Below are 26,393 nucleotides of genomic sequence, written 5' to 3' on the forward strand. Positions count from 1 at the left end.
TATGAATGTTTGTTGAAATAAATACAAAACGCTTGAAAGCAACTCACTTAAATACTGGTGTGCCAAGATATATATTGTGGCAATGACAATCTCGTGTGGGAGAAGACGACTCCGCTTTCTGGTTTACTATTTGATTTGCATCCAATCAAGTGCAAACACAATGGTAGTGTGATTTAAATCGCTATTTGAATGCAGAACATAATAAAGCTATGGCATTATAACAGTTTCTGTATGGGGGATTTTTTAGTAGAAATATAACTTGTTAAATATATAGTGGATAATGTTGCAGAATTTGCCATTTAAAGTCAACTAAATAGTAGCAATTCATACTACACAGTTTAGTAATGCTCAGTTTACAATTAATGGTGCAATGGACATATTTTTCTTGTTTTTTGTCTCGTATAGGATGACTATGTTTTGGAAGTACGTCACTTTCAATGTCCAAAATGGCCTAATCCAGATGCCCCGATAAGCAGTACCTTCGAACTCATTAATGTTATCAAGGAAGAGGCCTTAACAAGGGATGGCCCCACCATTGTCCATGATGAGTATGTCTATTCTGTTTCACATACTTGTTCATATTGTGTTGATATGCACTGCTAATACAAATTCTTTCAATGACATAACATGTAACAGTGGGCATTAAATAGTTTACTTATGTATAGCCATGGACCCCTGTTTTACACTGTTGGTTTCTAGGCCTTCTGTGTAATGATTGTAAACGTAGTGTTTTTAAAGTTTTTTTTGCTACTTTTGTAGTACTTCACACCAAAACACATTACAAACAATATGATAGCATAATAAGTAATACGATTCTTACAAAAAAAGTGCACCATTGAAGCAATCGTTTGCAAAGCAATTGGGTCTGGGTTTAAAGCACTAAACCATGCTGTGGTAGCACATTAGAGCAAAACATCCAGAGAGTGGTTGTAAAGTAGTCCCTCAGACAGTTTAATGGCTGTTAGAATGGAGGCAGAAGGATACACCAAGCAGTCAGTAGCATTTGGTGAGAGACCGTAATATTCCACTAGGATGAGCAAATACATGTTTGACAAGTCTCACGCAAATGTCTGAAAGAAGCTGGTTGAAAGGGGTGGTCCCAAAGCCCATTCTATGTATATTGTAAGCAGTATAGTCTGCTTGACTGTGTTGTCAAAACCCAAACATAACAAAATGCAGAGAACACAATAAACCATGGCAAGGAAGGTAAAAACAAATAGGACTATAAACAATAATAATCAGTTTTTGTGCAAATGTCAGCACATTTTAGGGTATAAATCTCTCATTAAATGAAGGCGAAGGAAATAAAATACAGTCGATAAAAACTCAGGTCTTGCTCTATATCTAATGCTGAATTATTAGTATTTTGCAAAACATAGATGCCTGAACTGAAAAAACCCGTATATCCTCAAATGTTTTAAACATGAGGTAAAGTCATCCTAGGTTATAGGACAAGAGGTGAGCCCTCACCCACCCAGAGGTGACATTCTACATCGTAGGGCCCTTCATCACATTGTTGTGAATAGCCACCAATGGGGGCTTCTACCCTGAAAAATCAAGGGAGTTCTTGAGGATGGACTATTGTCAAGCAGTCCAGGCCCAGCTACCCAATGAACTGGTGTGAAAGATTGGTTCAGTGATGGAGAAAGTGGGAAATGATTAAACTACCTCCTGGTGGGTGAGATGCCTTTAATAGAAGCCTCCAGTAGGTAGAGTTAAAAAGTATAGGGGAATTATTCCTCCCTTTTTATGTAGGTCCGCATGTTTCAGCCCCTTTAGGGCCTAAGCTGTTGGCATTCAGCATCACCCAATCTCCTAGGTGTTAAACCTATTTATGTGTGTGTTGGTGTGTAATTGGTTTATACATACACAATCTAATTCTCGAAATGTTAGGTAATTGCTTGAGGATAGTAAGACCCGGAGATATAAAAAGTTGAGCATAGATTATTATATATATTTTGTTTCTAAAGCTAGTTTTTAGTATAACAGAATGGCAGCCAGCTTTGTCATTTTCTCAAGGAGTGAGCTTTTTTATTAGTCAAACATATCTGCGAAGTAAGTTGTAAAAAGACATCAGAGCTCCGCATTTTTAAAACAAACTAATTCTCAGGAAAAATATAAATATGCTTCAGTTACCTTGTAAATGATGCCTAACGTCCCACATCTTCTGAGTCAGAATGGTAGAGTGTCTGTCCACTATAGCATTAAAAAAGGAAGCATGTGCCCTGTGTAACAGTTGGAATCAGCCGTGGTTTGATAGTAAGAGAAGGCGGTTTGTTCCAGGCATCTTGGTAGATGAAGTCCATGCTGTTGTGTGATGCGCTCAGTACTGGACTGCGTAGAAGTAGTCTTTTTATGGCGTGGGGCACTCATAATAGTTAATCATGCTAAAAACAAGCAGATGGATGTATCCTTATCTGACTGAGAGATCAGTTCTACTACTGTGTAATTATGTGGTGGGAACCGTAAGGGGCAGGTCCCAGGCATCATTAGAGATGTAGTTAATGCTGTTATATGGGGTGCTCTATCTCTTACTTTGTAGGGAGAGTGGTAAGTTTTTGTGGTCTGGTCCACTGAAAATTGGTGATCAAGATAAAACCACCTTATGGATGTATCCTTATCATAATGCTAAATCAGTTTTATTATTATGTAAATTGATCTTTATTGTATCAGTGTTCCATAGAGCCATGTCACAGACTGGAACCTGGTCCATATAACAATCAGTATTGAAACACCCACAGTATATCTTTGTTGAGGCCAGTGATGTTGGTATTAAACTTAAAAATCCAACGTTGATCATTTTTTAAATACAATCTGGGTATTGGTTAATCCTATGTCATTTTGATGAGCTCCAGAAGTTACAAGTAAGTCTAGTGGTTCATCGTCTGCAGCAGATGTTGCTTTGGTGTTTAAGGATATGGTCCTTAATTTTGAAAGTGGTCATGCCAGCATATTTCAGGTTGCATAGGTACTTGATGCCTCTTTCTGTGATGCCACCAATGATGCAATATTTGGCTAGGAAACAGATCGAAATGTAATTTCTTAACTCTTCTTAATGTTTAATAAAAGTCTAATTCACTGATAGTCCTGTTTAAAAAATATGAAGGGAAAGGTACTCTTAGAAACTTACCTTTTCCCTGCCTAAAGCTTCTGGAGGCTAGTTTGCATTAGCCACCAGCTGCAGCTGTCTTGGTGGTCAAGCACTAAAAGAGGGGTGAAAACAGCTCCGAGAGCACATTCAAAGGCCTAGGTGTGGGGGACGTGTTGCTGTTCCTCTGGCAGGATGACCATTTGGTCAGTGACCAGGAAACTAATTTACTTCAAAAGCACCTCACCTGTCACAGGCAGATGCCAGATGACATCTGGACAGGCCCCATTAATGTCCCCCAAGTCAGGCAGTCTCCAATACCAGTAGGGAGGGAGGTGGCTCCAGAACAGATTTGAAGTGGCCAAAGAGGAAGAGTAGCTCGTTTCCCAGCCCATTTCAGCTTCTGAAAGCTGAAATCTCTGTGTGAAACTTTGGGAGAACGTATGTACGAGTAGATGCAGAAATACTGATTTCCTTTTGTTGTTCCCCAGTAAATTGGAGCTTCCATTAATTTCCTGCTTGCTGAATACATGTACTCCCAGTAATTGTTGGGTTCAAAAATAACATGCATTATAATGAGCCCCTGGTAAGGACAGCCTTTGTTGTCTCGCATCCGAAATTCCAATCCAGCTAGAAATATATTTCACAGAAAAGATTAATTTATGCTTTATTTGTTTGATGTTTGAATTTACAAACTACAGTCAATTCAGCATCTAATTAGAACGCTGGGTAATAAAAATACTAGACAAATCAAGCAGTAGAATTACAGAAAAGGAAACACTGCAGATATTAGCGGCAAATAAGTGCATGTACGTTTAGAAAGACGTTTGAAAAAATACATTTATTTCTGAAATTTATCATGGTATTTCTGCCATTTTGATCACAAGTGTAACAACTCCACTCAGTCAACGTTGCTGTACCCCATCCTCAAACGTAGGTGATGACAAATATTTATTTTCATTGAAGTGGGCGTTTATTTTAAATTCCAAAATCATAGTCCTTAGCATTGTTCAAACAGAACTCTTAAAGGTTCTGGCAGCACGGCGGGACCACTGCTAGACTGTTTTACATGCATATGTTAACACTGTATAAAAAGCATGTATATGCAGACACCACACAGGGCGCTATTTTAAGAAAACAAATGTGTAACAGATTAGTTTGGAAGCCATGACTGTTCTTCAAAACAGAGGTGTCAATTTATCTCAGACTTGAAAGCATAAATAATCATCTAATCTCCAGTACAGCGTTGGCTCTATTTTCGAGCTTGCATTTGTCAGCTATAAGTGGTTCTGCAAAGTGTAATGCATTATGCGCTGATTGCTGATGCTGGCAGGCACTGTGCGAAATAATTGCATGTGCAGTAGTGGTCTTCAGTGTTGTGGCATATTTGGCCTACTGTTGACGGTTTTGTATTCATAAGGTGTTTCGTCTGTGTCAGGTTTTGAATTCAATCTTTATTTTTTCACTCCCTGGAGGGATTGTGTTATAATAATGTCTATGACCTCATTAGCTGCCTGCAACTTTTAGACACAACTGTATCCATGTAAAAACACAAAAACAGATGCCATCCTTGAACAAAAAACAGCTTTTACAACTAAGACAGCAAAGTAATTAGCTCTGGACATGCAAATATGATTAGTACCATATGAGCTTATTGGGGAAGCAATCCACGCTTAAAACGAAAATATAAGGGTCTCTTGATGAAATATTTTGTATCTCCATAGAGGAAGGAAAAAGTTGATTTCATAGGGATGCCTTTTTTTTATTTTGTCTCTTCCTTTACTAATTGACTTTGTGAAATGTGTTTTTATTTCTTCTATCAATCGATGGCAGTAGTCCAGTTCATATAGGTTAACTATTTTGTATTTTAGTTAAGAGAACCGATATGTTGCTGTCGCGCTGGATTAAGTTGATCTATTTTTTATGTTTATTTAATAAAATAATTTTATTCTCTATTGCACATTAAGGAACAGTGAAAAAACATTCACTCCTTTATCGCCCCCAACATACCACAAACCCTTAAAATATGTCAATGGAATGAGTTTTTTTGTTGTTGGACTAGAACATCTGGAACAAGTGTGTGTGTGTGTGTATATATATATATATGTATATGTATATGTATATATATATATATATATATATATTACACTGAAAAACCCAAAGGTTATTACATGGACATTATAGATCGGAAATGGAATTTTAAAAAACCTTAGACATTCACTGAAAAGAACAAAGCTTACAGGGACATAGTTCGGCTTAGATTTCACTTTCACAAAACCATAGGAATTCAGCAGTTATAGTTACCTGAGCTAACTATAACCTATGCCCCCACCATGCACTGCTTATGAACTCGTATATTACAACACTCATGACATGCACCATGACATCACTGATGACCTCTCAAATGACATCACTAATGACCTCACTGACATCATCCGCAGAATCACTCACACACCAACTTACAGCCCTATAAAACTTCTTATACACTCACACCTACTCACACACCCACTCACAGACCCATACAAGTACTCACTCAACCGCTGTGTGTGAATGAGTGCATGAGTTTCTCAGTGGGTGTGTCAGTGTCTGGGAGTGGCTGCATATGTGTCTCAATGGTTGTGTGAGTGGGTGGGTGGGTGAGTGAGTGGGTGTGTACGTGCTTTTGTGAATCTATAACTGGGACTGTAAATGGCACAATGGGTCTGTGAGTGGGTGTGTCATTGACTGCGAATGTATGTGAGTGGCTGAGTGAGTACTGCTATGGGTCTGTAGATGGGTGTGTGAGTGGCTGTATGGGTCTGTGAGTGCATGCGTATGAGTGGTGGAATGAATTTTGGGCATTTGCATACTTAGGGTATTTAAAATGGAGATCCATGCACTTTGCTCTTACAAAGGTACGTCAAAAAGAAACCACTGATCAATTATCCAAGTTCAGATTGTTCTCCAGTAGGTTAATGAGGCATTCACTGCTATTAAGGATTTCGGAACATTATTCAGCGTAGAATAATTGAGGAAACCTATTTGCTTTGAATTCTCCAAGCCCAAGAAGGTAAGATCATTTCCATTTTACTCAAGTGAAGCTTCTCAAGGGGCACCTGCTATGTTTGTGTTAGTACTTCCTGTTGAGGTTTAATTGATCTGAAATGAGCATCAGGGCCATAATGAACCTCATTTTGTTTTTAAAGAAGAATGTAAAGTTTTGTCTTAAATATGTCTACCCAACTGCTGTTCTTTCTATTGGCAAATTAGTATTTACTTTCCCATTGTGTAAATGCCTAGAGTATATTGTACACTGCAGTTGCGTGATGGACCACCTGTTAATAACTGGGGCGTTTTTGCAAAGAAGAATTTTGTTGCAAACTATTCCGCTATGTATGTTCCAGTTTTGGGGAAAAGTCCAGAAGATAGCATGTTTTTCAAAAAGTGTAAAACAAATATATATACACATAATTAATGTTTGACAACAGCTGTTTACTAATATAGTGTTTAGACTTGTATTTTGTTTAATATTAATATATAGTACTTTTTAATTGTATTTCACATTGCCATGGCAACACCGGTCTTCGCAATGACTTCAGCATTCATGAAGATCATGTGACCTGGACACAAAGAGATATGATTGGAGAAGACAGTTTACATTATTCTTCAGAGGAAGTTCCCACCCATTTTTCTCTTCTTGAATCTTCCAATTGATACCTGGATTATTCTCTGGAGCTGTCCTGCACTACTAGTGCAGAACTCTACTTAGGGATTTCTTTTGTCATTTCTTTCCCACCCATAATGACCATAGGTGGCAGGGACAGGCAGGAGGTGGCACAGCAACCAGAGGTGCTGGTGGAACATCAGGAAGACTCTGACGATGAAGGACCAGCCCCTAAAAGGCATTGTCTGGGATGTCTTCACAGTTCTATCTGGGGAATCCAAAACAGTAGCAACATTTAGCAAATGCAGCTTGTGCAATGAGACCCTTTCAAGGGGCACCACCAAAAAGAATTCTTGTGGTACAAGTATGTTGCACCACCTTAAAACCTACCATAAGGCGAACCTGAAGAGGCCACTGAAGGAGAGAGCTGGAGAGGGACCATCTACCCCCAGGGTTCCCGGAGAGAGAGTCCCAGCAGAAGTGGAGAAACAATGACCAGTAATTTCTCCTGAGTTGAGGCATATTGGGAACCTATTGCCTTGACTTCAACACTACCCTAACAGCTGGCGAGCACTCTCACATCATTTTGGAGACAGCCAGGCACCATACCTGCTAATTAATTTTATAATGTAATCCGGTTGTTGTGATGTTTTTGTGCTTGTCGTTAGTTTCTCCCTCCTCGTTTAAATTTTTTGGGAAAAAATACTGAAAAAATTACAAAATGTTAGAAAAGAAATGAAAGACATTGATCCAGAAAGAAAAGGTTCTCGGCAGAACCGCCTTTCATGGTTAAAAGCAAGACTATGTATATATAAAGAGTAGTGGCATAAATGTGTGACTGAGTGTGTTAGTGGCTGCATGGGTAAATTATTTGATGTGTAAATATATGTGAGTGACTGTGTGAGTGAATAGATGTATGAGTGCCTGTATTAGTGACGGTATGAGTGAGTGGGTTTGAGTGAAGGAGTGTATGTATGACCTGCTGCTTGAGTGAGATAGTGAGTGTAAGTAGTAGTATGAGTGTGTATGTAGATGAGTGCTTGTTTGAGTTAGATGGTGGGTGAGAGGATGTATCGGTAAGTGAATGAATGCATGACCGCCTCTGAGTGACTGACTGACTGTGCAAGTGGCTGCATGCATAAGTCTGTGGCTGTATGGGTGAGTGAGTGGGTGTGCGAGTGAATTTGTGTGAGAAAAGTGGTGTATGAGTGGCTGTATGGGAAAGGAATTGGCTCTGTGGGTGCCTGTATGGGTGAGTAAGTCGGTGCATGAGGGGCTTTATCAGTGAGTGAGAGAGCATGTGAGTTGAGTATGGGTGAGTGAACGTGGCTGCTTAGGTGTGAGTGCATGAGTGGTGTATGAGTGAGTATGTTGTTGAATGGCTGTATGGGTGTGTGGGTAACTGTAGGTGAGTGAGTGGTGTGTGAGTAGCTTCGTGGGTGTGTGAATAGTATGTGGGTGACGGTGCATGAGGGGCTGTATGAGTGGGAGTGTGTGTGTGTGTGTGTAGCTATATCAGTGAATGAGAGGGTGCGCGAGTAGAGTATGGGTGAGTGAATGTGTTTGGGAGTGGCTGTATGGGTGGGAGTGTGCATGACTGCTGTATGGGTGCGTGTGTGAAGTAGCTGTATGGGTAAGTGAACGAGTGCGAGTAACTATGGGTGAGTGGTTGTGTGTGTGTGAGTAGCTGTGTGGGTGAGTGAGTGGGTGTCAATGGCTGCATGGGTGAGTGGGTGTGTGAGTGGCTTTATGGGTGTGCGAGGGGCTTTATGGGTATGCGAGGGGCTGTGTGAACAGCTCTATCAGTGAGTGAGAGGGTACATGAGTGGAGTATAGGTGAGTGAATGGATGTGTCAGTGGCTGAACGGGTGAGTGGGTGCATTAGTGGGGTATTGGTGTTAGTGCATGTGTGAGTGGCTTTATGGGGTGAGTGAATGAGTGAGTTGCTCTGTGTGAGTGAGTGGTGTCAAGAGCTGTATCGGTGAGCAGGTGTGTGAGTGATATATGGGTGTGTGACGGTGTGTGAGTGGTATATGGATGTGTGAGTGGGTGGTATATGGGTGTGTGAGTGGGTGGTATATGGGTGTGTGAGTGTGGCTGTATCAGTGAGTGAGAGGGTATGTGAGTGACTGTGGGTACGTTGATGTGGGAGTGGCTGTATAGGTGAGCGAGTGCATGTGAATAGCTGTATGGGTGAGCGAGTGGGTCTGTAAGTGACTGTATGGGTTAGCGAGAGACTGTGTGAGGGCCTGTATGGGTGAGTGAGTGGGTAGCTGGTAGATGTGGAGGTCTATCAGTGAGTGAGAGGGTGCATGAATGGAGTATGGGTGAGAGTGCATGAGTGGTGTATCAGTGAGTGCATGTATGAGTTGCAATATGGGTGTTTCAGATTATTAGCAGAAACGTGACAACACTTACGAGGGTTATCATGGCTCATCTTTAATCTCACTGTGTTTGAAAGGATGAATAACGTTTCTACTCTCACCGTTTTTGAAGAGATAAATCACAGTATGGTGTTACTGACATCCCCCACCTACAGGGACTATTCATGTAACATACATGACACCACACTTCAAGCCGCTTCCACATATTCAGAATATTACTCCAGAAGGGCGGACAAATTACACACACATTGCAAAGGTCTCTTCGGAATTCTTGATCTTATTAGCCTTTGCTACATCTTGACCTTTCTACTTGATACAGGACCAGCGGCACTGTACTGCTGATTTTAGCCTTGAAAAAGTCACTGTTGTGACGAAACATTTGACTGATGTTTTTCTTTGACTGGCTGTTTTTCCTGTTTGAGAATACACGCTTCAATGAGAAACAGTACTTGGCTCTGGTTTTTCAATTATTGAATTTATTGATTACTAAGAAAAGTGGAGCCTCTTCATGTTGCTTGTTGTAATGAGTGCTATGGTATGTCTTTCATGTTAACACGGATCCCTCGGCTAAAGCGTGTTATGCATTTTGGGTAGTATGATGCATTTGTACCATACAGTACCATATTGAAAGAAGCATTTTGTTGTACAGTTTTGATTACGGACACAGGTGCACATTACAAGAAAGGTGTGATCTAATGTCCATTGCCACCTTTTCCAATTGATTGCAAGTGCTATAAGATGTTTAAGTGTGCCAGTATATGACTTTGTTTTAGTCACTCTAAGGCTTACAAGTATGTATGTCAGAGTCTGAACGAATACCTCAGTGCCTGCTAAGGATTAGAGGGGTATGTAGGTGTGTCTGCAAGTGTATTTGATACTGCTGCTTACATAAATTGTTTGAGTATGTGAGCAAATGCAAAACTCCCTCTGTGACTGGGTGAGGGAGAGGTTCTATGCTTTGGCAAACTGTATGTCAATTGTATTATGAGTTGTATACTCTATGTACTGCTTGGCACCAGGGTCTGCAAGTTTTTTGAGTAACTTACTAAAACTCAAAAGGACATCTCTCAAACCTTTAAGCACATCATTGTGCTTCATGGCATACCTACAGCTTATCTTAAAAGTGAGCTACGTATACTAAAACATGGGTTTAACAGTTGGTGAAGGGCTTTTATATGTCAAATTGAGCCGGTAGCACAATGGCACAGACCGGGCTTGCGCCCATGTTTACAGGAGTATTTGTATGGGTAGATGACTAGGTTGTGTCAGTAATTTCCTATGTATCTGATTGAATGTAGGAGTTCAGCTCTAGCAGACCCATAAGATATTTAAGTAACCGTGCCAGTATATCACTGTCTATTTTAGTACTACCATGGCTCTTTAAATGTGTATGCAAGTGGCTGAAAGAATACCAAGTGCCTGTGTTATCAATTAGAGGGGTATGTAGGTGTGTCTGCACCTGCCTTTCATACTGCTGGCTACATGAGTAATTTCTGAGTATGGAAGTGAATGTATAAATCCCTATGTCACTCTGTGACTTGGTGAGTGAGAAGCTCTGTGCTTTGGAAACATATCCGTCAATTACATTATGGGTGGTATACTCCATGTAGTGCTTGGCTTAGGGGTCTGCAAGTGCATGAGTAACTTATTAAAAACCAAAATGATATCTCTCAATATTTTAAGCACAAATGTAAATAAATAAAAGCATCATGCATTATGACATACCTACAACGTATCTCAGATGTCAGTTATGTGTACTGAAATGTGGATTTTAGACTTGCCAAACAGCTTTTACATGCCAAGTGAAGCGGACGGTGAGACTGCACAGACAGGGTCTCCACTATTAAGCCTGACCCATGAGTCCTTGTATGAGTCCACCTATTGCAGTACCATGAGATGTTTAATTAAATGTGCCAGTATGTGACTATCTATTTTAGTACCTCATTGTCTCTATAAATGTGTACGTTTGTAAGTGGCCTAACAAATACCTTAGTGCCTCTGTTGGGGAATAGAGAGGTATGTGGATGTCTGCACTACTGCCTTTGATACTGCTGCATACATAAGCCGTTTCTGAGTATGCAAGTGAATGTATAAGTCCCTCTGTCGCTTTGGGACTGGGTGATAGAGAGTAGACCTGGGCGGCAAATTCTGTTCCGCTTGTGGAATTTGGGTATTTTCGCGTTCCGCGGAGAACGCGAAATTGCTCAAAATTCTGCGTTCCGCTACTTCGCGAAATTTTTTGCTTGTTTGCGTTCTCAAAATGCGTGTTCACAAGATATTTCCCCCCGAGCAGGCAAACAGCTTTGCGAACAGGAAAAAAGCATCACGAACAAGCAATTCTGCGTGTTCGTGGAGATTTTTTACCGTTTCGCGGAGATTGCGTAACGCGATTACGCAAATTCCGCCCACCCCTAAGAGAGGCTCTATGCTTTGTAAACATGATGCAAAGCAGCAAAGGTAGAGGTGCACAGTTTCATACCAATGTTTATCACAAGCCTTTTATCTCATGAGGCAACATACATATTCAAGAAGACAAAATAAAAGTATCTTTTATACCAAAGAAAATACAATAACTTCCTTCTTTTGAAAAGTTTATATCCTTATTCTTTTAATTTATTCATGATTCTTCATAACAGTGCATATAAATAAGATCTGTTACTAGTGGCTTAGTGGACTAATGCGTCCACTGCAGGGGCCTGTGCTCGACCTCATGGTCACAGGTTTAAATCCCAGCGGGTCCACTCAGCCTTTCATCCATCTTAGGTCGATAAAATGAGTACCATTGATTTGGGTAACAATAAACATCTGTTATTCAGTACCAAGATACCCAAGGGTGAACGTGCGCTTTACAAATACACGTTATAAATACCAAGGTAACAGCCTACGCATTTTGTCCCAACCTCACGGGACGTCTTCAGGGCAAGGTCTAAAGGTACATTACTCCAATTTCTTCAAAAAGGTGTTATAACAGTCCCTTCCAGTCAGTTTATATCTATGTGCTACGTGTTTAATTCATTTTCTACAGACTGCATCAACAAGAACTGTGTACTCCACAGGGATTCTGTTTTATTTTCTAGTTTCGTTCCCAATGGGACTTTATTTTTTGATTCAAGTAAATTCACCACCTCCGCAACCCTTTACGTCGGGTCTATCAGAGCATTTTTACTACATCCATTTTTAAGTGTCTATATATGTTCACATTGTATATCACGCCAAGGCGGTGCTGAGACCTATTTAGGCGTTATGCATGGTCTGATTGATGCGGGAAAGATCTTCCTGTATGAAGAGCATGAGTTTTCACGCTCTTCATACAGGAAGATCTTTCCCGCCTTCGCGTGTGACACAATGTGAACATACATGGACTCTTAAAAATGGATGTAGCAATCACTGTGAATGGGTACATGAGTGCCTGAGTGGGTGCATGAGTGTCTGGGTCTGTGAGTAGGTATGAGTGGATCTGTGAGTGGGTGCATGAGTGCCTGATTGGGTCTGTGAGTGTGTGCCTGAGCAGGTCTGTGACTAGGTGCATTAGTGCCTGAGCGGATATGTGAATGGGTGCAAGTGCATGAGCGGGTCTGTGAATGGGTGCATGGGTGCCTGAGTGGGTCTGTAAATGGGTGCATGAGTGCCTGAGTGGGTATGTGAGTGCCTGAGTGGGTACATGAGTGGGTGCATGAGTGTCTGGGTCTGTGGGTGGGTTTGTGAGTGCTGGGTCGGTCTTTGAGTGGGTGCATGATGGTCTGCATGGGTGTGTGAGTAGGTCCATGAGTCTGAGTGGGTCTGTGAGTGGGCATGAGCCTCTAAGTGGGTCTCTCATTGGCTCTGCGAGTGTCTGAGTGGATCTGTGAGTGGGTCTTTGAGGTTCTGAATGAGTGAGTGAGTGTGTGAATCTCCAACTGGGTCTATAAGTAGGTTATTGAGTGTCAGTGGGTCTGCGAGTGGGTGAATGAGGGTTTGTGAGTGCCTGAGGGTCTGTGAGTGGGTGCATGGGCCTGTGAGTGGGTATGTGGGCCTCAGGCTGGTACTATGAGTGGGTGTGTAAGTGTCTGAATGGGTCTGAGTGTCTGCATGAGTCTCCGAGTTAATCTGTGAGTTATGTTACATGGGAGGGCAGAACGCTGACAGTTGCTGTGACTATTACAAGTGGAAAAATAACTGTTTTTTGACATTCTATACGCATCAAGGGTTCCTCAAAGACCTCTATATTCCCCCTCTCATGCGCTCAGGGCACATCCAGCTTGACCCTGTATGTCACTTTTTGCCATTTTCCTTGAGCGCCGGAACTTTTCAGATATATATTTAATATGAAACCATGTCCTTTCAGGCATAGAGTGACACATCATTTTTTTTTTAAAGAAACAGAGAACTCTGGGTAGTTCAAGTTTAGGTGGAAAGCAGCTCCAGTATAGAGTACTCTCAACACCAGCAACACTCTAGATCTGCTCACCTTAAATGTCTGTTTTTCTATCAAAGTCTTTAAGCATAGATTAGTACAGTGCCATCCACGCTGAGATAGATAGGGACAAAGTATTTTGCCATTTCCACAGCAACATCTTTAGGCGCAAGATTAGCACAGTGCTATCCAGTCCGAGCTGTAAAATGACCAACGCCTTTTACCACTCCAGGCACAGTATTACAGCTTTGGATTGGTAAAATGCCATCCAAGCCAATCTGAAATTAATAAAGGCAACCCCGACACATGTTTCGCTCTCATTAGAGCTCTTCAGAAAGGTATAGCTTTGTCCAGACACAAGGGAGCACCCAGAATAAGTCAAAACAATACCCTTTCAGGCATAGAGTGACGCATAAATTATGCAAAAAAAGAAGCAGCAGACACTGGGTAGTTCTCAAGTTTAGGTGGAAAGCAGCTTGGGTACAGAGCACTCAATACCAGCAACACACTAGATTTGCTCACCTCAAATGTCTGCTTTTTTAATCAAAGTCTTCAAGTTTAGGATTAGCACAGGCTTTGTCCCTTTTGATCTCTGCATGGATGGCACTGTGCTAATCCTATGCTTAAAGATTTTGATAGATAAGCAGACGTTTGAGGTGAGCAAATTTAGAGTGTTGCTGGTTTGAGAGTGCGCTATACTATGCAGAGTTCTCTGCTTCTTTTTTTGCATATGTATATATATAGATATATATGTATTTATGTGTATATATATATATATATATATTCACTGAAAAAACCATAGGTTATAGACCATATATAGTTAGGAATTAGCATTTAAAAAACCTTATTTTACTCACACAAAACCATTGAAATTCCATATATAGTTAGTTGCACTAACTATATATCGCGCACCCGCAATCCACTGCTGATCATGTCACATATTACATCATTCATGACATGGTCAGTGACATCACTGATGACATCACTGATGACATCTCACATGACATCACTGATGACATCACTGATGACATCACTGATGACATCACTGATGACATCTCATTTGACATCATTCTTGTGCTAATACGATAAACCTCTTCAGACTCTAATAAAACCTTAGATACACTCAGTGTATACAGACACTCACACACTGTTACTCATCCATGGAGTTACTCACACACCTAGTCAGTCATGCAAAGAATCAATCACACCTCTATTTCCTCAACTATACAGTTATACACACCTTACTTATTCAAACATATACTAACACATATTTACTCTCTTATACAATCCCTGATACAAGTTCACAATGATCCATACAGCCACTCACACATTCAGTGGCTCTCATGCACAGTTATTTATATATGCCAACTCTCACATGTACTGTGTTTTACATATGTACTTACTATGACATGTAGCATTGACATATCCATTCACTCATCAATACACTCATGCACACAGTCAACCGCCCATGTAGCTGTTTCCACATGCACTCTTGAACTCATACACCTAGTGAATCAACTGCTCACACATCTATGCACAGAGTCACACACCTCCCAGGCACCCCCACACAAACTCAATCTCCCATACAAATACTTGGGCAACCAATCAATAACATATGTAGCCTCTCGTATAGCTAATGATCCACACATGCAGCAGTTTACATCACAACAGACATACTGAAGCAAACATTCAGGCAGTTTAGTCACTAACCCATGCATTTAGTACGACACATTTATTCACTCACTCATACAGTCAGTCACGCACCTACTAAATCCTTCATCGAGACACTTATACATCCACTCATTCTTCAATATATCTAACATATTTAAACTTTACAGAAACACAGTCACTGGATGATGTCATCAGTGATGTCATCAGTGATGTCATCAGTGATGTCACTGACCATGTCATGAATGATGTAATATGTGACATGATCAGCAGTGGATTGCGGGTGCGCGATATATAGTTAGTGCAACTAACTATATATGGAATTTCAATGGTTTTGTGTGAGTAAAATAAGGTTTTTTAAATGCTAATTCCTAACTATATATGGTCTATAACCTATGGTTTTTTCAGTGAATTTCAATGGTTTTTTAATAGCAAATATCATAAGCTGTCGAATGTCAAGTACGTGGTAAGTAAAAACATTTTCGTGTTTATGCACACTGATCTGCTTTGAATGCTGCCCCCACCCCTCATTTCTATTAGGAGTACTCTCTCTTTGCTGATAGTGAAGGGTAGTTAACGCAGGCCTTTGCCCCCGTTGTAATCCGTCGTGCCTGCTTCTCTCTCCATTTGATTGATTGTTCTCTTTGGTTCATTCTCTATTTACAAACAAGCACAGAGTCGCAATACTCTGTTTAGTCTTTGCAGATAGCGAAAAATCGTGTAAAAAAAGAAAAGGAATCGAGCAAAATCAGTAGGCCACTAATGGGATCTCTTTTTGACCTCCCTAAAATAGAAACATTAGGAACAACCTGTTGATAATACCAATGTGTATGTACATAAGCGGCGTTCATTTGTGTTCACAGTACCCCTTCTTGATTGTTTGAATCGAGCATTGAATTGTTCGAAGTTGGTTCTCTTAAGAATCTTCTCTGCCTGCAAACGAGGAAGAATAGGAATATTCTCTCTCCCTTTGCAGATAGTGAAGGGTAGGTAACGCAAACCTTTAACACGTCGTGCCTATTTCGTTCCTCATTGATTGATTGTTTCCACAAACATTGACTGTTTGGGAATTGGTTCTTTTTGGAGGTATTCCCTGTTTGCAAATATACGTAGGAAAATCTTTGCAAATAGTGAAAGGGTACGTAATGCGGACCTTTCTCCCCCGTTGTAATCTGTCATGCCTATCTACTCCCCACTGATTGATGCACCTGTTTCACCCGGACCATTTACTAGAGATAGGTCATCTGGCCCGACCAGAGAGCACCCCTAGTGAAAAGGACATATGCAATAATAACGAAGTGATCACTGTATCCTGTTAACAGAAACTTTAGCATGAAACAACCTGGAAAGAAAAGAATAGGAAAACGAAAATCAGTAGGCCACTGATGAACATAAACTTTTATTAAACAACGAACAAAGAAACGATAACATAACGTAATGATAAAACCTATTAATGTCCTAGAAACAAGAAAACGTTAGAAATATGCCAGTGGTGAGAGACCAGAAAAACAGTAAGAGAAACCAAATCACCCCTCGCTGTCCCACCGCCTGCCACGCCCAAAAAATCGATAGACTAGGGAAAATGCAAGTCAGTAGAACATCCGCCCCCACTCTGGAAACTTCCAAGGTGGGGCAGGGTTGCGGCTACGCCCAGCCGGGAGCAGCCCATATAAGGCGGATCCTGCTGCCACGCCTCGGCCAGGAGATCCTAACGTAGGGTGTAGCCGGAGGAGAGGCCGAGGCCAGCGGGACCCGGCCAGGGGATTGCCTTTACAACGCTGAAGAGTTTCAGGGGGGGGGAATGTCTCCTCGACCCTCCCCTCTCTCTCCCAGTCCGGCCGCGGTGGCCCTTGAGAGTTGCAGGTAGTCCCGCCACATGCTCTTCCGGTCCGGCCACCAACGGTCGGGGGGCCGAGGCCGACGAGATCTGGCTGCAGCCGATAAACCAAGAAACCCGTTCATGGGGCCAGAGCCAGGGGCGTCTGGCCGACATCCACCGGAAGCCCGGCCCGAAGACGGACGGGACACTTCTTCTCTCTTGAATAATGGCTGCGACAACACTGGGGGGGGGGGATGTCTTGCACATGCCTCCGACCCCCCCCCCCTCGTCCTCATCGCCTGGTCCGGCCATAACAAATCTCAAGCGAGACGCCGTGGGGTGCACTGGGAGGGAGAGACGATGCGAACAGGCCTCTCCCGCCTCCCCAGTGGAGGCTTCCCACCTGCACCCTCGGCGCTCCAAGCGCCCGGAAAAGGGTTCTTCCACTGTGGCGATGCTGCAACGTCTCGCCCGGCAGGGTGGAGCCCGTCCGCTCATTTGACCCCGCGATCGCCAGTAGCTACCGAACTCTCAAAATGGCGGTCGACCTGGCAAGAGCGGGCCCAGCATAAAGAAATGGCCCGGTCACTGGTTGACTCCACCACCGTAGTCCTCCACGACCTTGAAGATTGTACAGGAGCCGCGGGAGTCTCCGACCCCCGCAGACACCCCCGATGGGGAATGACTGCCATAATCGCCCGTGGAGTGACGAAACTGTATCCGCGGGACGTCGACGCTCCCATGCTGGCGCCAGCCTCACTTTGAATTACTAGAATCCTGCAGACCTCAGTTCCGGTGAAAGCACAGTGTGACCCGGTAGGAAAAATTGTTGCACCCCCTCCCCTTTTTGACTGATAGTTCAAACCACCGATCCTTTCCTTTGCCCTTTTAACGGAACTTTGGACTGCCTCCCCCTCTTTTACATTTTCTAGAGAAAACAAAACATTAACCACTACATTAGCATAGCAGTTGACACCAGAACTGTTTTCAAATTGAAAACCAACAACATCTTCAACAGAATCCTTTTTGTTTCTGCTGTGACCCTGCTACAGCACAGGCATTGTCCCCAGCAGTAATTCTGCAATGCCGGTAAGAATAGCTGTGGTGCCTACTGGACTCACTCACCCCCGTGGCGCCCCACGCCGTTATTTGCTGGGCGGCAACTTACTAGACATCACTTTCGTGCCATCTAGATTTCAGCGCGTTCTGCTGCCTTGGAACTATTCGCACAACAGACTGCTACTGACGAACCACCCCCAGGCAACATCTTCTGAATTTTCATAATTTGAAAGAACTAGTAACATGTCCTCATCAGGAATTCAAAAGTAATTGCCACGGTCTCTTCGTTGTTTAAATGTTTTTACTGTTTTTGTTTTGTTGTATATATTTATATGTTATTAAAGTTTTATATTCCTACTACTTTGTTGGAGTGCTATATATTTTTAATGTGACACATAATTGTAAAAACTTTGATGTACAAAGAGTCATTCCTGGAATCTTCCGCTTAAGGCTCGGTCCCCTCCACAATCACAATACAGGATGGTTTTCAGATAGTAGGAACACGTGTGGTGTGACGGATCTCATCGGGTGTGGGCCTTGATCTACTATAACTCCTTTAAAGAGGGGTGATTCTTTACAGCTGGAGCCATAAACTACATCTGCAGGGCTAGCTGATAGCCTGGACAATCGGACACAGAGGAAGAGGAGTGTCAGAGGGTGCGGTAGTGAATAGGGCGAAAGGGAGGTGTCGGGCGGGCACAGAGTGTGATTCTCAGGGAAGAGCAGCGCAGATGGGGGAGGTTTATTGCCCATGCATAAGACAGAGAGCGGGGGTGACCAGTGCCTGGGGAAGATGCTTGCGAGGGTGGGGAGCCATGCTACGAATCGACAGCGTGCAGAGAGTGGGTCTGGTCAAGGCATCTAAAATGGCTGCCGTGCACGACAAAAGTGTGGCATTTCAAAAAAGGCAAGATGGCGCAAACAATGTTTTTCAACACTTCCTCATTTCCTTCGAATCGAACGTTAACAGACGTTGTTGCATATTACCAAAGGTAAGCGATATTTATCGCTAACGATGCTTACCAACGAATTTTTTACCGCTAAGCATCGTCAGAAATTATCGAAGATAAACCTTGCTATTATCAAGGTTTATCGCAAACGCGATAAAAAACGGCCGCAATGCATGAATATCGCTAAAAAGTCAGCGATATTCATGCATTACCGAGCTAATGCTCTTAGCCATGTTATCCACCTCCCATTGGATAACATGGCTAAGAACTGCTCAGGGCAGGTATAACTTTTTTGAGATATTCGCGCTTAGCGCGAATATCTCCAAAAGTTGGTAATAGGAGATAGATATCTTGCATGTTGTAATGCAAATTATTGTGGTATATGGAACTCATACCATAATCTCTCAGGAAAGCAGAAACTGATCCTTTTGGGACCGCCTGAAAAGGCCTACGGGGTGAGGGGTACTCTACTTTGCCCCCTTTTCACGTTCCGAACTATTTTATTTTACTCTCTTCTGTAATTACACAAAATAGCAGCGATAAGATGCATCGGAGACACACAGTGAGAGAAAGGAGGCCGGAGATGAAGAAGAGATGTCAAATACACATTGGAGATAATATAGTGGCAGAAGGGAAGTAAATATGAGTAAACTTACCATGTAACATAAAAATGTTGCACTCTATACTATAAGTCTCATTTTATACTACAATCACTTCGCTACAACCTCATAAATTAAAAATAAAAATGAATAATGTCTCAAACAATTTTTGATTTCTAAATATAAATTTATTCTTCAGAATTTTCTAAATTTGAAAGAACTAGTAACATGTCCTCATCAGCAATTTCCTCATGAAAAGTCTGCAATGATGATTCTTGTAACTCTATGGTCTCCAAACATTCGATAAATTCGCCATCAACAGATTGATCAAAAAAATCATTCAAGTCATCTCCTCCTTGTGACAATATTTCATTATTGGTGCTGTCAATTTCAATCAATGTAGTGGAATCATTCAAGTCATCTCCTCCTTGTGACAATATTTCATTATTGGTGCTCTCAATTTCAATCAATGTAGTGGAATCATTCAAGTCATCTCCTCGTGACAATATTTCATTATTGGTGCTCTCAATTTCAATCAATGTAGTGGAATCATTCAAGTCATCTCCTCCTTGTGACAATATTTCATTATTGGTGCTGTCCATTTCAATCAATCTAATAGAATCATACAAGTCATCTCCTCCTTGTGACAATATTTCATTATTGGTGCTCTCAATTTCAATCAATGTAGTGGAATCATTCAAGTCATCTCCTCCTTGTGACAATATTTCATTATTGGTGCTGTCCATTTCAATCAATCTAATGGAATCATACAAGTAATCTCCTCCATGTAACAATATTTCATTATTGGTGCTCTCAATTTCAATCAATGTAGTGGACAATTCAAAAGAAATTGCCACGGTCTCTTCATTGTGAGCCATTTTATTTTGAAATTGCTTGCTGTAAATTGCAGAAAAAAATAATCACTTTCATTTATCGTTTTTAGTAATACATAATATAAAACTAACTTTATCAAGTATTTAGTATAACAGAAAGGACTGCAAATAAATAACAGAAAACATTTTTCAAATTATCTTCAAGTGTACAACATAGTTCCCCTTACAAATTAACAACTCACCTTTTTAAAAGTAGGAGAAGTGTTAGTACTGTGTAAATCAAACACCAGAAATTCACCACCAAAAATTCCTCACAAATGTACCTCAGACAGTAGTATCACAAAATGGCTGTGGTTTCCTCTCATTTGACATATATACATAACCAATTAACTTTCATCACACACAAATACAAAACCAAAGTAACATTTTAATTGGTTCTAAATTTCAACACTTTCAAATGTGTTTTCCCCATGCAATTTTCCATAGGACATTTACATACGTCTACAGCCTGAATGGCTGAACGGAATTACACCAAACTTGGCAAAATGGTACATCAAACCTAAGAGGTCAGGGAGGATCTACTATGCCCCCTTATCGTCATTTGCCCCTTCCCTTTCGCCTCCTCTTGTCTCTCGATCCTACCGAGAGACAAGATGGCGGCCGCTACGGACTGTTTGGAATGTTTACAGACGCCGGAGAACCAATCAGCTTCGCTTCACAAAGCTCCGTTGCGCGAAAAGTACGCGAACTGGAGCGCTGCCCGGTCCGCTGTTACAGATATATATCTTTTTTTAAACGTTAATTTCTCAAAATCCACTGGAGCACATATATTGAGACCTACAAAAGGCACATCGGGCTACCAGTCCCTACAATTTTGCCAAGTTTCGTGCAAATCCATTCAGCCGTTCGGGCTAAAAGTGAGGCCAACCGCCCTATGGAAAACTCAATGTTAAAAACACGTTTTGGGACCCCCCTTTTTTCTCGACCCCCCCTGGACGAACCCCCCCCCCCAATTTTCAGGGGCTGCTCAGAAACAAAATGTGCCATTTTCCTGAAAATTTCAGCCAATTCCGTCCACAAACGCCAAAGTTATTAGACATAGAATTTTCAAAAAACCCATAGAGAAAAAATCCTAACTATATATACCTACTGCCGTGCTTAATATCGCCAACGGCATTGTGCCATAATATTCTAGCATGCGATTGCGGAACAGTGTCAGCAGCTGCAGGGCGGGAGGTTGCATAGGAGGGACATCCATATTTAAAAATGTAAAAAAGCACAAGAGCGTCCGCTGGTAATGCAAGTAAAAATGGCAAAGATTTTCTCAAATGAAGTCACGAGACCACTGGTAACAACTTTAAAAAAGTGCGCCAGGGCCTTTGTGGAGGATGCGTTAGAGATAGTCCGAACCATCTTGCTGAAATGGAAAGGCAAATCTGAATTGAAAAGGGTCTGCACCTCTGTACGGGTGTTCGCTATGTGAAGCACGAAAGTTTCACGGGCCGAACTCAAGGCCACCTCTCTCTGAGACAAAAGAGCTCTTATTCTTGCCATGCCGTTGAAATCTGCTCCCAAGGTTGGTATTTGTGGCGAGATTGAAAACTCCCTATGTTCATGTGTGGGAGGAAATAGAACATTTCTGCAGCAAATAACCCGTTCACTTACTGTTACGATAAAAGGAATACTTTTAATTAACCCAGATCAATCTTTATTATTGAGCATCAAATAACTACCATTTTCCAACAACTTGAACGTGGGGATGATAGCAGGAACTGGCGTGCCTTGCAACACGCAAGCCATATTTGGTCGGTGTTTGTTGCATGAACCGTGTAACTGTATGTGCCTACACATTAGTGAATGATCTGGCGTCTCAGTGCATTCCTCTCCATTCAGATAAACTTCTTGATCATCTTTGAAACATCTGTATGTGTATGGAAGCGACCAGACCTCATGAAGAAAAGCACTACCTAAAGGTTCATAACGACCTATTGGTATATATTTCATACAATTTGAAAACTTATATAAAGCAAAAGGCAGCGTTATTAAACCGTGGATAAGGCACGTTGCCAAAAAACCCGCAATCCTCTGCTGATGATGTCACTGAGCATGTCATGAATGATGTAATATGTGACATCATCAGCAGTGGATTACGGGTAATAGTATCTCTAGTTTACTCCCCTATAGCTGTCTTTCTTTTAACATAAGTGTCTGTTTCCTTCCCTTATACTTACTGTTTTTGGTTCGCTTCCGGTTCGCGTACCGGTTCGCGAACTGGGAAGCGAACTAAGAGAAATAGAGGTTGGCACAGTTCCAAATATTGTACCAATTTTTTAATAACTGGGAGGTAGTTCTGAAAAGAACTTTTTTTTTTATTGTTTTTGTTGTTTTAAATTTTTTTTATTATTTTTCGGAACATTTTTTTACTTTTTTTGAATTTTTCTGAACAGTTTTATATTTTTTTGGGTTTTTCTTGGAGGGGGCAATGAAAACGATTCATTGTAAAGGGCTCAACAGGAGCAACAAAACAAAAAAAAAGTATTTATTATTTTGGGCGTTTCGTACAAACTTGCATATGATAGTCAATAGCTCTGTTGATCAGAGTGATGCTTCTTTCTCCGTAGCAAATGAATCCATCGCAAAATACGCAGGTGTGTTTTACTTCACCAAATCTCATTTGTATATTTGGCACCATCTCCCTGCCCTCTGGTCCCGTTACTTCCGGTACAACAGATCTTCTGGCCATAATAGGGAGATTATCTAGGTCGTTCCGAAACTGTGCAGGACTGTAGTTGTTAGGATGCCACCTAGTCATATGGCGATGCATTGTGTAGTTTCCGAAACTGTATTTTTTCTCGGTTCCTCTGGACAGTCTATCTTGACATATAAGGCAAGTTACGTATCTTGCATTTACTTTTTTCTCACCTTTGGGAATTAAAAAAAATTGCCAAATGAAGTTTTCTTTCCGGTGAGACGTCCTGGGCTCCTCAGGCAAAAACGGCCTCTCTTCGTGCTCGTCGTCCTGTTCCTCTTCTTCCTCTTCTTGTTGAATTATAACTTGAGCAGGTGGTCCACTCTTCCTTGGATGTGGTGGAGGTGGTGGGGAAGCACCAGCTGAAGCTACTAAAGAAGCCATTGCTCAGTGATCACAAAGGGTCTTTCTCTCACAATGATGAAAGTCAGAGTGAGGAAAGAAGGAGGGATTTTCATCATTTGGGAAAAACAAGAGTTCTCAACCAATGAAAAGTGTTCATTTTAGATTATATGACCTAGTCTTACATCATTAGGAAACCAAAAGTGAAATGAACCAATGAATAGTGTTATTACCAAGTCACATGACCTGCTGTGTTTACGTTAAGCACTTTGCAGGGCCTCCCGGTTTGCTTCCAGAAACCTGCGCTTTGCGACTCGGTTCGCGTACCAGTTCGCTAACGTAGCACGTCATATGACGTATCACGCGACAACGTGAAACGTCATGCGGACGGGAGGCGTCACGATGTTGTTTTGTAACGCGGCAGTTGCGGTAAAGAAACGTTTACCGGCTCGCGGTCTATTTCGCGGCATCAAGGTCAGCTAACGGGAAGCTTCCCGATTCGCGAAGCGGGAACGAAGAAAAAAAAATATTTAAAAAAAAAATTATTCATAAACATATAAAATATATTTTTGGATTTAAAGAAGAATACATTTTACAGCTACAGATATTAGCTGTTAAAAAACCAATGAAATTCACTGAAAAAACCATAGGTTATAGACCATATATAGTTAGGAATTAGCATTTACAAAACCTTGAAAATTCACTGAAAAAACCATAGGTTATAGACCATATATAGTTAGGAATTAGCATTTACAAAACCTTATTTTACCCACACAAAACCATTGAAATTCCATATATAGTTCGTTGCACTAACTATATATCGCGCACCCGCAATCCACTGCTGATGATGTCACATATTACATCATTCATGACATGGTCAGTGACATCACTGATGACATCACTGATGACAACATCCAGTGATTATGTGTTTCTGTAAAGTTTAAATATGTTTTACATATTGAAGAATGAGTGGATGTATAAGTGTCTGAATGAAGGTTTTAGTAGGTGCTTGATTGACTGTATGAGTGAGTGATTAAATGCGTCTTACTGAATGCACGGGTTAGTGACTAAACTGTCTGAAAGTGTGCATCAGTATGTCTGTTGTTGTGCAAGCTGCTGCATGTGTTGATCAGTAGCTATATAAGTAGCTATATGGGTTATTGATTGGTTGCACAAGTATTTGTATGGGAGACTGAGTGTGTGTATGGCTGGCTGGGAGGTGTGTGACTCTGTGCAGATCAATGTGTACTTGTATCAGTGATTCTATAAGAGAGTAAGTATGTGTTAGTATATGTTTAAAAAATGTAAGGTGTTCTGTGTTTAACTGTATAGATGAGAAAATGGAAGTGTGATTGATTCTTTTCAGGACTGACTAGGTGTGTGAGTAACTCCATGGATGAGTGGCAGAGTGTGAGTGTCTGTATAGGTGTATGAGTGCATATGATAGTGTTGTAAAGATGAGTGATTGTATGTATGAATGATTGTATGAGTGAATGTGTGTGTAGACATAGGAATCAGTGAGTGCGTATGTAGTAACTAGTATTGGTGTGTCAATGGTTTCAAAAATTATACTCTCTATTTAACACTGGGTGTAATAGAGGTTATATTAGAGTGTGAGGAGATGCATTGTATTATCACATGAATGATATCATCAGTGATGTGATCATTGATGTCAAGTGAGGTGTCATCAGTGATGTCATTTGAGATGTCATCAGTGATGTCATCAGTGATGTCACTGACCATGTCATGAATGATGTAATATGTGACATCATCAGCAGTGGATTGCGGGTGCACGATATATAGTTAGTGCAACTAACTATATATGGAATTTCAATGGTTTTGTGTGAGTAAAATAAGGTTTTGTAAATGCTAATTCCTAACTTTATATGGTCTATAACCTATGGTTTTTTCAGTGAATATATATATATATATATATGTGTGTGCATATTACCTACTGGCGGTCGCCAGTAGGTATATATAGTTAGGATTTTTTCCCTATGGGATTTTTGAAAATTCTATGTCTAATAACTTTGGCGTTTGTGGACGGAATTGGATGAAATATTCTGGAAAATGGAACATTTTGTTTCTGAGCAGCCCCTGAAAATTTGGGGGGGGTTCGTCCAGGGGGGGCCGAGAAAAAAGGAGGGTCCCAAAACGTGTTTTTAACATTGAGTTTTCCATAGGGCGGTTGGCCTCACCTTTAGCCCGAACGGCTGAATGGATTTGCACGAAACTTGGCTAAATTGTAGGGACTGGTAGCCCGATGTGCCTTTTGTAGGTCTCAATATATGTGCTCCAGTGGATTTTGAGAAATTAACGTTTAAAAAAAGATATATATCTGTAACAGCGGACCGGGCAGCTCCCCGGTTCGCGGACCGGGGCGCGTACCAGAACTTCGCGTAGCGAAGCTGATTGGCTCTCCGGTGTCTGTCAACATTCTAAACAGTCCGGAGCGGCCGCCATCTTGTCTCTCGGTAGGATTGAGAGACAAGAGGAGGCCAAAACAAAGGGGGAAATAACCATAAGGGGGCATAGTAGATCCTCCCTGACCCCCTAGGTTTAATGTGGAGGCTTTAAAAGGGCCCCGCGGGGCAAAAAAAATAAAAAAAAATTTTTTTTTTTTTTCGTGGGTAGCGCCCGGTCCGCGAACCGGGAAGCGTTCTGGGCAGCGTACTGCAATGAAAAATGAATGAGAGACTTTTCAAATGCAGTATGTTAATTGATTGTTGGTTTTGTTGATTATTTTTTATTTTTTTTAGTTTTTTAAGCAATTATTTATTATTGTGATTGTGGTTGAAAATTTAATAACATTTCTAACATTTAACTAGTTTATTAATTACATATAAAAATGATTAAAGACTCAAAC

At 41.3% G+C, this 26,393-nt stretch overlaps 1 protein-coding gene across 6 annotated transcripts in view; it reads left to right on the forward strand.

Annotated features, from left to right (window-relative positions):
• Positions 1 to 26,393, forward strand: part of PTPRG (protein tyrosine phosphatase receptor type G) — a 1,220,925-nt gene that overhangs the window by 1,100,461 nt on the left and 94,071 nt on the right. For all 6 annotated transcript variants that reach the window (XM_078661520.1, XM_078661521.1, XM_078661522.1 and 3 more), the window contains one exon: positions 406 to 548. In XM_078661520.1, coding sequence (XP_078517646.1) covers positions 406 to 548 — 143 coding nt within the window. The remainder of the gene's footprint in view (positions 1 to 405; positions 549 to 26,393) is intronic.

The sequence above is a fragment of the Lissotriton helveticus genome, chromosome 9, assembly GCF_964261635.1.
Source record: "Lissotriton helveticus chromosome 9, aLisHel1.1, whole genome shotgun sequence".
Lineage (NCBI taxonomy): Eukaryota > Metazoa > Chordata > Amphibia > Caudata > Salamandridae > Lissotriton > Lissotriton helveticus.